Here is a 12371-nt window from a genome sequence, read left to right on the forward strand (position 1 = left end):
TAAAACACCTAATTAAAAGGTTTAAAAGCATATGATGAAGTTAGGGCATAGAACACAATAGGAATGCAGAGTCTGAATTTTGCAGATACATCAGTAGATTTGAGATTAATTATGTCCATAAAGGACAGTGATCATCAGTACAGACAACTTAGTGAAAAGATTTTTTTCAGTGCACAGTGGTATTCAAAGAACAAGAATGACTTTGTTATGTTTAAAACAGATGGAAAATAATACATAAAATACCACATTCTGTGCATCACTGCTAAGCATAGGAAGAAATACTTATGTCTTAAAATTTATGGCAGAAATATGAGACAGCAAAAAATCTCAAATCTCTGATATGGGTAATTACTAAAAGCTGAGGAAGGACTATTTTTTATTATTTTTTTATTTGAGTAAAGTTGCCTATATTACTCTGTTCAGGGTTTTTGATAACCTTAAGTTCTCAAGACGGATCTTGGACACTCACATGAGCAGTGAAGACATGTAGTTGCAGTTTTAGATATGATACAGCTTGAAGTTTGTTTAATATCTCATGCTCTGAGGTGACCTTATAAGTAACCTTCCAATACCTGAAAGGGGCCTACAAGAAAGCTGGGGTAGGACTTTTTGCATGGGTATGTGGCAAGAGGTCAAGGGGCAATGATTCAAAATTTGAAGGGGGGATAGAAGTTAGATCAGATATTAGGAGGAAGTTCTTTAATATGAGGGTGCTAAAACACTGGAACAAGTTGCCCAAGGAAGTTGTGGATGCCCTGGAAGTATTCAGAGCTAGGCTGAATAGGGCCTTGAGGAATCTTATGTAGTGGAAGTTGTTCCTGCCCATGGCAGGGGGTTTGGAACTAGATGATCTGTAAGGTCCCTTTCAACTCTAGCTATTCTATGATTCTATGATTAAGCATCAGCTGCATTAGGAAACTAAAATAATAATATAAATATGTATTAAAAATGCAATAGAATCAACAGTTATCATTGCCAAAGTCAAAAGATTCAGAATTTTAATTGGATCTTTAAAGTGTTGGTTACAAAGTAGGTACAGAGGTCATCTAGTCCATCCTCTTTGCAGCAGGACTGTAATTTGACTTTTTGTAGCCAGGTCTTGAAAACTTCCAAGGATGGAGATGCCACCCCTCCAGATAACCTGTTCTAGGGCTGCAGTGCAGCACACAATACTGCTTGCTACTCTACCTTCACCATAACCACATACTGTTTTTTCCTGATAACCCCAGTCTTTTTCAATGCACAGTATAGATGTGTTTTGCATCATTCCATATCATGGGATGAAGAAGAGATCTTTGCCTCCCTGGTCATATACTTCAAAAGGCCATTAGTTAAAGCAAAGGGTATCAAATTAAAGAACTGATGGCTGAGGCAGCTGAGCACTGCACAGAGAACACTTTATCTCTGCTGAAGCTTTTGTTGTGCTTATCAAGACAGGCCAAACTTTATCCAAGTAGTCATTAACATTGCTCCTTGAGGTTTTTTTTGAATACTGAATTTGAGATATTAGGATTCTGACTGAAGTCAGCTAGGTGTTCCAACTGAAGTCAATAGCAGCTATGCTTTGAAAATATTCTGTCTTACACAGCATTAAGTACTATGAAAAAAATGAATCATAAAGAATTTCAAATTGATTGCCCCAAAATTGTGGATATATTCAGCATTATCTTCTTGTGCCTTATCTCCCATTTATCAGATTAGAATGGTATTATATTTCAGCCTCACCCTTGAAGGACATGTGAGTATGTATTTGTGAACCCCTTAGGTAATGGGCATCAAAATAATGGTGCTGATTCAGCTGACCAGCAATAGAAACATACAACGAGTAGCATCACTCTCTAGTATCCAATGACTTTGGTGGGGGGCTTGCATTCTTCTTACCCATGTAGATAGGTAAAAGAAGATGTCTTAATCTAGAGCTGAATCCCAACTACTTAGTTCTTCTTGTGAGGGAAAAGCACCGAAGTCATTATTTGCACAATCTCTTCTTCATTTTTAAGTTCATTTACAGATAATTCAGCAACTTTCAGAAATAAATTTAAAAAAAGTGAAAATGTCCCTTGTCCTTTTTCCCTGCTGTTTTTCCCCAAACCAACATTTCTGGTGTTATTGATTCCGTAAGCTTTGTCACGTCCCACGTTCAACCTTTTGGCGTAACAGCCCACATCTCTTAAGTGTATATTCTAGTCAGTTGTTTCCCAAAGAAGAAAAGTAGTACATGACTAGAGCTGTGTATATAGTCTTGCACTTAGAGTCTGCATATAAACACAGAATTTTTCGCAGGAATAAGATGCATGCATTTCTCTTTAATGAAGTACTTACAGAGATGCAGCTGTTAGTGGGGACGCAGCTATTCTGAGCAGAATATGCTAATTGAATGCCATGTGGACAGAGTGCTCTTAGTGACTCAACACAGCAAAGATGCATAGGTAGGAAAAGTTCTCTCTTCTTTTTTTCTTTTTCTTCTAGTCCTGGCAGCAATGAGAGTAAAAAGAGCAATAAATTTTTAATAATCCACTTTGAACTGTGCCAAAAAGTGTATTTTTATGTAATTCCTTTTTGTGTGTGTATGCTAGATTGCATATAAAACTTGTTTCAAAAGGACTTGATTTCCTATTCTTTTTTTTCAATGACTCTGAATCTATTCTCATAAATTCCCCAAAATAAAACCAACACTCAGATCTATTCTCCAGAGGCTGTCAATAAAAAGTCATCATCGTGCAAATTCACTATTATTATAATGAATATAAAAAGAAAAATTGCTAACTATACTCCTGACAATACTGGCTTTTCATGTGTTTTACTACCTACAAACTAACTAGCTAGTTCATCATACTAAGCCGTATAATTTGTACGTATTTCAACTCAATAACAAATTAAAGTTGATGGAAGAGCAATGACCTATTTTATATTAGAAATTTGGGTTTTTTTTTTTTCCTGGAATTCACATGTAGCACTGAGTAGTTCTGGCTGTTCTTCAAGCAGTCAGGATAAAATTGTCAAGTTTGAGAGAATTGTTCTTGGAGAGACTAATAGATCAATTCATGACATAAGTATCTTTTGTTTCTGTACATAAGAAAGAATGAAGCATCATGCGAAGGAGAATAAGGGCCTTGGCGTTTGCAGTATTTTACCAGACTCTTTTTTTACAAGTCTCTCTCTCATTTCAGAGCGTCTTTGCCAGGGAGAGACATCCACTGAAAGTGAGCTTCCTGAAGGTCACCCCACTGAACAGTTTGCAGGTTTACTTCACGGATCATCACCTGCATGTGACCCACCTGATAATCCTCTCCAGCTGTACAGCAAAGCGAGCCAGTGCAGCGCTCCCCTAGAGAAAAGCATTCTGAGCAAGAGCACAGCACAGCAGATCCACCTACGGAAAGAAAGCAACACTGATCCTCCTGTTAAGAAAAAAAAGCCACCAGTTGTAAACAGAACCATATTTCACACTAAAGCTAAGCCAGTAGAAAATCATACCTTGGTTGGCACGTCAGCGAGGATAAGTGAACAATGGGTTATTACCACTGGGGGATTTGTGGAGCGGGCGTGCACACTTGGGAGAATAAGATCTTTACCAAAGACTTTGCTTGAAATGCATTTGTGCAAAAATGTTTCAAAATCTGATTCTAATCTTATCACCCACCCACCAAATGACAAAAAGGCAAGAAGCAACTGGAGTGAACCCACACCAAGCCAGCAGACCTCCAAAGGGAATTCGGAGAGAACACCTTCCTTCACATCAGAATGGGAAGAAGTAAGTTTTGCTCATTTTTAAGTGCAAGGAAATATATGGTACTGTGAAAACGTTGCTATTGTTTTCAGTTTCAGAGGTGAAATAGATAGTGAATCTTCAACACTTCAAATCCTCAGAGGGGGTGTCAGAGTGTAATGCGTGGTAATTTGTCAGCTGGCACAAAATACAACACATTTCTAATCAAAATGCTGCACACTTAGTGAAGCCTACTGTTTCCATAGTGAATGAAGTTAACCAGAAGTAATTCTGCAATTTGTTGTGACACTGAAATTATTTTCTACTAAAGGCCTCACCTCTAACACTAATAAAATTGGTAACATTATTTGTAGCCATGCCCATTATTTTCATACTTGCTAATTATTTCCCGCCATGGCAATGTCTGCCAGCAAGAGACAAGAGAAAATGACAGGAATGAAAAGCCTAAGGTTTTTAGGTTGATTATGCAAACCTACCCTGCATAACACATCCCCTAACTGGAATTTAGTCTGTCTACAGAATGCTTGGCATGGACCTGACTATTGAATACACTTACAGCTACCATAAATTAGAGACTGCTAAAAGAAATGTCTACTCTGGGTTTGTAGTGCAAATCCTTGTTCATACAAGAGACTGTAGTTTAGGTTTAGAACTAGATTTAAAATAATGTTTAGACACCTTTTTCTGTTTTGTTTTGTTTTGTTTTTTCCTCCTGTGTTAAATTTCAAGAATGTGAATGATTCTTCTTAAGCATGGAAGTTCCCGTCTTACTGAGATAAATGATGAGTGGGAAATTTTTAGATCTTTCCTGGTATTACAAAGAAGCAAACATTCCTCTTTAAAACAACTGCTATATAGGTCCATGTATATGTCTCCAAAGTGCTATTTTACTTCAGAGAGAACCCAAAGCTTGCTTGTGTAATTGGTTATTTTTCTAGAAAAGGTTCTCAGCTCATATAAATATCTGATTTGATAGGGTAGCTGAAGGTAGGTTTTATTGTAAACAAGATAATGTCTCAGTGGAAAGGTCCTTGGGCTCAGGTTTTGATCTTGATAGTTTGGATACGTTGTTATGAAATCCTGATATGAGTCAAGTCCCAGTTTGACTCTTTAGAGGAACATTAAGGTTTGGTTATTCTTGAAAGTAAGAAAAGTGTAGTTTCTTTACAAAAACAAAAGCAAGCAAGAAAACAAAAAACACTAAAAAAACCCCCAAGTCCCAACAAAGCTAGGAAATCTAAATCTGCAAATGCTGACATAATTCCTCGATTTTCTCCTGTCACCAGTGACTAGTAGATAGTCTTAAAAAGGAGATGTTTTTTCCTAATAGTCCTACTATTAAGTTCAATAAAATGAGGTTCTCTGTGTCTGTCTTCTTACATAAAACCAGCCTTTGGTTTCACTTTATGTTTTGTCCGGTACTTACAGAAAATAAAATATAATAATTTTTGCATATTAAGTCCAGTGTAATTCAGAAATGTGCGAATGAGTTTTGGGATCCCTCTGGTGCTGTTTGGCAGATAGTGTTCTGCAGTCTGTGAGGACCCAGTAACTGTTAATTGTAATTGTTAATACCTGTTCAGTGGCCTTGGGGCAGATGAGAAAAAGGGAGCTAAATTCTCTGGAAATAACAATAGTTTTAGTACTTCATAACACACAAAACATCATTCTTATGTATTGATATTACTGCTTTAAAAGACCTATAGGGGTTACACCTAGATGACCAGAGTTATCAGTGTGAAGGGCACTGCACTGTAGAAAAAGAAATACTAGTCTCAAGCCTTAGCTTTTAGTAGAGTACATACGTTGCAAAATATTAATCAAAGTGGAGAAATTGCCTACCTTTGATTTTAGCATTTTGTGCTCTTGACTTTTGTTTTCCTAATGAGAGTAATAATGCCATGAATTTATGCATGAAAAACTAAAATACAATAACAAAGATTGTTATCTATTAATTATTATAGTATTATACCCATAATTTTTCATTATATTATTATACCTATTATATTATTATATCTATCAATTGTTTTCACTCTTTTCTCTTTTCTAGATTGATAAAATCATGAGTTCAATAGATGCTGGAATTAATACTGGACTGGGGGAGATGAGTGATCACACTAAAAGTAAGGAAAAACAACTCTTTAATTTTTACTTAACTCTCTATAAGGAAACTCTGGGTGAGATAGTGCTAAGTAATCCCCCATGTTGAAATAATTTGTATGTATTTGAATTCAGTGTTTACTGTTAAAATGTTTACTGTTAGAGATGCATTAGGCCCAGTATCCTGGAGCTGTTGCTTTAAATAGCATATTGGAATCATTAATGTTGTTTTGAAATCTTACCAGAAAAAATATTCCATTAATATTGGAAGTCTTTCTACTAGGGTGGTATTTTCCAATCTTTTTCATCTGAATTTTCTTTGGGATGAATGTACTTTACATATATATAATCCACTAGCTGCTGACACTTTTTAAAGCATTATATTATCTGAAGTTGCTTCAAGCAAATAGTTGGCACAGGGCTGAAAATGTTGCTGACAGCCAGTGACTGGTGTTAGCAATGACAGGAGAATTTCCAAACCTTCCCTACCATGGTGAATTATAAGAACTCCAAGTCATTCCCAGTCTGTTGGTGTGTCAGCATAAAGCTGTGCAACTGTGCTGATAAGAATTTTGAAAGTATTTTACTATGTCTTCTTCCTACCTTGTGGAAAGAAAACTGACTTGTATGTCTGAATAAGTTGGTCTTGAGGTGAAGCTATATTAACTCACCTGTGCTGGTCCATCCCTTCTAGGAACTGACAAAATAGGAAAATAGAGAAAGTAACTGGTCTGATTTGAATACAAATATAGTTGCAGATAAAACAAACAAATTCAGATTATTTTCTTCTGAAAGAGTATGGGGCAATATCATGATAAGTGCTAGGCATGGTGTCATGTCAGGTTCCTTTTACCTTTCTGAAATTTGCAGCATTTAAAGGAAGAATTATTTTCAGTAGGAGATAGCTAATAATGTCTGAAGCTATTATAAGTAATTCAGGATTTACTGCTCATTATTTTTTCATGGTGGTTGATACACAGGCACCAAGTGCAAAGTCCGGCTTCCATGAAGTTCTACAGCAAGTAAGAGCTGTGAAAAGGAGACATGAGCAACAGGTTTTTTATACAAATATGCATAGCTTAGTGATGTCTAAGTGCTACTTTGTCCCTTCCTATGACTGACCATTGCTTTTCTTTTTCTACTTTTTCTTTTAAGATTGGAAAACATCTCACAACTCTTGTCATCAGCCATTTTGTTGCTTCTTCAGAGTGCTTAATTTTTGTTGGCATTCAAATGTGGAACTTGGTTCTTCAGCTCTTTCAGTTGGCAGATCTACTCTTTCCTTTGCTGATTATTTTCTCAGAGGGGACTCTTGAGTCTCAGCTTTTTTCTATATGGTGTGCAGCTTCCTGCAAACCAATATTTGTTTCTGCCAACTCTTTAATGGTTTTAAGTCAGTTAAGAATGATAATTTGATTTTGCTCCTAATGAAGAAATCGAACTATTTACTATTTCTTAAAATATAGCTATTTTTCTTTAAGTTTAGTCAATTTTGCTCTACATTCAGACAGCAGTCAAGACATTTCTTTCTGCTATGGAGCTTGCTTTATGCAGCTTCACGTACACGTTTTCTGCTTTTCATTCCATGCATTTTCCAGGTTCAGGCAAACACAGGTTAGGCAGAAAAGCAAAGAGAATTGTTATATTAACAAATGCATTGAATGCATGATGCCAAACATGTTATACTTTAAGTATATTGTCTTTTTATTAACATAGTAATATGATTATCTAGCAGAAAATGAGTCTTTATTTTCTACCGCTAGCAGACTAGAGCAGAATCCAGTAGATCCTTATTACAGTGATATTTATGTATTCAACAAGAGATTTTGCTTGACTTAAGACTTTATCTTTTGTTAATTATCACTTCTCAGCTGTCAAAATGCAATGCACTGTTCTTTTCTTACTGATAATACAACCTAAGAGAATTTTTAATAAGACTTTGATCCAAGCTAAGGGTTGCTTTGAATTTTTCTGTGGCAAATCAGCTTTTTATGTGTGTGCTTCTTCTGCTTAAACTTCTATAGTTTGTTGGCAAGAAGTGTCTCAAATGCCTCGGTGTTCCTCAGAGGTGCCTCACCTAGCTTCTGTGTAATTACTTACAGACCAGTGTGTTTTACTTAGGGTTTTACCTGTTCAGGCATTGTAGTAGACAAAAGTCCATCTCAGAACTTCTCATTCACCTTCTCTTTTGTCCATCCTGGCTCTGTAGAGCTAGGTGTAAAGATCTAGCCTATGCTTAGGAATAAAAATTAATTAGTGTGGTATAAGGTAATATCATTTTGAACACTTCATCAGTTTATACATAAATATATGAGTTTTGTTAGTTTTACTTGAATATATGTGTAAAAATAAAATAAATTATTAAAAATAATGTATTTAATGTTCAGAGTGTACAAGTAAGAGATTGGTCTTAAAGTGAATGCATCTACTTTATTGAGCACTATATTCAGGAAACTTCATTTTCTTTACGTAACAACTTTTTAGCAAACAGTAGAATTTTTATAATACTGAAGAGCAAATGGGATCATTTTGGGATTTATTTAGTCCTATACTTCATATTATATTTCAATATTTTTGTAGACTTCTAGTAAAACCAAAAATATACTCAATGCAAGCACAAATATTCTTAATCTACCAGGACTGAAAAACTTTTTATCCTATATATCCTATTTTTCTCTTCCTTAGAGAAAAATATGTGAGAAGAAAGATGTCATAATAATAATTCAATAATTCAGTATATATACTTAAAATAAGACAATGATGACATCTTGTAATGAAATCCTTAAATGGCTTTACAGGAACGTTGTCCTTTATTTTCCTCCTGGTGAAATTTGGAAAGACTTCTTTTGAATCTCCAGGGGAATTCCTTAAGAAGAAGCAATTCGAGGAGCAGTGAAAGGAGAGAATCAAAACTGGTTGAGCATGAGCAGGAAGACTTTATCAACAGCATACCTTCAGAAACAAAAATACTTAAAGCAGAGCTTTCAGTTTGGTAGCAGCACAGGTACTGGAGGAGCAAATTCGAAACTGCAGAGATGAAGATGGCTGCCAGCGTCCTCTGAGGGCATATAGTGTTCAACATATGAATAGTTTATCACTGAAATAAAAAGCAGGAGTGCTGACCAAGGAGCAAGTGAGAAATAATGTCAGTTATAGCAGACAAAAACCCCATTAGCCTAAGGAGTGCAAAACCTCTGTTACCAAGAGGAAATAAAAGATGGTCTAGCTAGTGACCTTTTACTCAAGGTGATATGGAGACATCTGCAGCACCTGGCACTTCCATTATGGCTGTTTCTTCAAAAATTTGCCCAAATTTACAAAGGATTCATCCAATCATTAGCATATGATAAAGAATACTAATGAAACTACCAAGAATGATCCTAAGAAATCAAAAGTGCTTATAAGCCTCTGGGGCAATGGATAAAAAGATTGAAGAGTCAAGAGATTTTTTTGTCTCTCCTCTCATGTTCAAGTGAAGCATCACTCAGATACACCCTAAATATAACTAAATGGCTTCTATTCTGAGAAAGGAGAACTTTAAATTAAGAACCATGTGGCAAGGACAAAAATGTTAATCTTAAATAGTGCAAATTGTACATAGGTCTAACCTCTGAGAAAGAGAGGATTATTTAAAACAAGATTAAAGAAATGACTAGACTGAAAGTCATGGGTCAGTTTGCCAGGTATTTTTTCCAAGTATCTAGCTGTTTTCACACTAATGGTAGAAGAAGGAGGAACAGAGAAGAATTAACAGAAGAATTAATGAGGGATAGACAAGAATTAGTTGAAGATTATAACAACATTGGCATTGTAGAGAATCTATCATATGTGTTATCCTAGTAGTCCAGCCATGTAGAGGATATAACTCCTTTAGTAAGAGGCAAAGAAGAGAGGAAATATTGGCTTGCATTTCAAAAATATAATGGTTGCTTTGAGATTTCAAAAATAGGATTAGTTAAAGATGTTAAATATCTGTTGGTATCCAGTAAGGCAGAAAAGAACCTGGTTGTTCTTGGTACATATCCAAAGCCATTCGACTTGATAGTAATGTGAAATTTTAGTCACCACAGCACTTGTTGGGAACAAAATTGCATTGACAGACTGTCCAGGAAAAACAGTTTCAAGAAGGTAGATGTCAATAGATTACCAGATTTTTTTTTTTTTAAATTTCTAGTGTTCAAATTAAAGAGAAATCTGCAGGTTTCTTCTCAAATACGAAGACAAAAAACTGTAAAAACCTCTCTTAGCTAAACTGTCATCTTTTCTTTCACCTTAGACATCAGGAAAATTCTCTGTGTACTAAGCATGGTAGAATAACACACGCATGTATATTCAAGTCGGAAGTTCCAAAGCACTCAGTGAGTTGCAACCAGCAAGAGAAACCCAACATGGGCTTGTCAAGAACAGTCCTGGAAATCAGTCTAATTCCATGCCAGCAATCGATATCAGATTTTAGAGGTAAGGAAAGAGCAGTAGATGCCCATACTTGGATTTCAGTTAAGGTTTAGACATTGTCTTGTGTTTTTCTTGTAAAAAGGAAACAAGGGGTTGATGAAAATAATCATAGGTTGTTCAGATGAATTTTATTCCTAATGTCTAAATTCAGACTGGCAGGGTAGACTACATTGAGTAGGTCAGAACTGCTGACACTGAGTTAGAAAAGCAGGCACTTATTGGATCTTTTTCTTCCTATCTAAATATCTGAAGCATGGCAAATGAAACTAGAAATATCTATAAAGAGAGCCTAGAAGACATCCTCAGATGTACCTGTCTAACCTAGCTAAAATGAATCTTCCTCTCTTCTTCCCAGGACAAAAATATAAAGGCAATACAGTGATGCATACAAACAGGTTATTTAGGGAGATTATAATCTCTGTACATTCAGCAGCATCTTAGAGATGTCTGGATATTTGTCACAATTTAAAAAATAATGATTGGAGTATAACTGGCTTTGGCTTGTGTCAGTAGAAGAGATTAGGCCACTGTTTTAAGTCACCCTGAGTCTGTTTTGTAATGATTCTTTCATTACTGAGATAACACGATTTGGATGGAACCTGTCTACAAGGTAGACTTTAATAAATGGAACAGCTGTCTTTTTTTGGCATGGTGGATACTTACAGTGATTAGTAACATATATTTCTCAAAGGATTTAGAAAAACTAATATGTTTAAATACCAGCCATCTGTATCTCTCCAGTAAAAAGAAGAAACACTTCAATTTCGTATTTCGTTGCCTAATTATGAACAATTTATCTACAATAAAAAAGTCTTCCAAGGCATGCTCGGTATTTCTATGTTGGAGCCCAGTGTTCGGAGGTGTGTGATTCAGAGGTTACTTACATTTAAAAGTCACTTGAAAGGGAGTAATCAAGAAATAATACACTTCACAGATTTTTTTTTCTAAATGTAGGTTACAGATGTCATATCATCATCATGATCAAAGCAGCAATTGTTTCAAGTCAGAGCAATTAAAATAATGCCAAGGAAAATTATTGTTGAAGGTCATTCCATATCAAAATCACCTGCAATCAATTTAAGACTGTGCTGGGCTTTTGAGAGAACCACTTCTGTCAAATATGTTCTAGCACACAGAGGATGACATGCAATTTTGTAATTCTGCTAATCATGAATTCTTCTATGGATGCTATCCATAAATGCACTAGATATTTGCCGTGTGCATGCAGGTGCACTGTAGTTGGGATTTCTTTGGTTAGCTGAACATGTACCTATCCTCAAGTGCCCTCATTGTTCCATCTAGGGACATACAGGGTACATATTACTGAATTTTTGTCAGTTTCTTAATGTGTACTCTTGGTTTGGAATGTAAGATACTGGCAAGAATTTTTCTTAATGTTAAAAAAAGATTTACTATTACGTTTTGCAAATTTATTTGATGAAGTTTTTTAGTTGCTCTTTTGCGAAACGGTGAAATATCAACATCAAGGCTTCCATCTTTGATCACTGAGGTTACCTGAGTGCCTTTCAAAATTTAATGCTGCTTAATGCTGCTTGTTACTGGTGTATGTAACAGAATTATACCATATAAAAAAAAAATCACTCTCAAGGAAGCTAAAAAATATTCTGTAATACTTACTTTAGCAGTATGCATTATCATGTCTACTACTTCAGAAAAAAACATGGGTTGGGTTGCTCCTTGGAAAACAGAAGGACTCTGGAACACTGACAGCTGTTCCTGAGGACTCCACATGAACCATATCACATTTGAAGCAGAACTGCAGTGGGTTGTGCTGTATTCAGAATAAACCCCACAACTCCTAACTTTTTCCACAAACAAGGCTTTATTGTTTCTGGATGCACCCACGATACTCACATTTCTGTGTCATGTATTACATGGTGCCAGTGATTTACAGTAGGTCACGGAAAATTGTATTAGAATACATATTCTAATGTATTTTCTCTGATCTTTAAGATGAAGTTGAAAGTTGTAGGCTGCTGTCATACAACAGTTATTTTCTTTATGTATTTTGCTTACTCTGTGACCAAGGCTGTAGCTATCCATGACTTTTCCTTCTCAGTATGGA

General features: G+C 35.7%; 1 protein-coding gene across 1 annotated transcript in view; it reads left to right on the forward strand.

Annotated features, from left to right (window-relative positions):
• ANKS1B (ankyrin repeat and sterile alpha motif domain containing 1B) overlaps positions 1-12371 on the forward strand; it is a 410716-nt gene that overhangs the window by 192120 nt on the left and 206225 nt on the right. The window contains 2 exon segments of the mRNA XM_030447180.1: positions 3219-3754; positions 5781-5853. Of these exon segments, the coding sequence (XP_030303040.1) occupies positions 3219-3754; positions 5781-5853 (609 nt within the window).

Source organism: Calypte anna, chromosome 1, assembly GCF_003957555.1.
Source record: "Calypte anna isolate BGI_N300 chromosome 1, bCalAnn1_v1.p, whole genome shotgun sequence".
Taxonomy (NCBI): domain Eukaryota; kingdom Metazoa; phylum Chordata; class Aves; order Apodiformes; family Trochilidae; genus Calypte; species Calypte anna.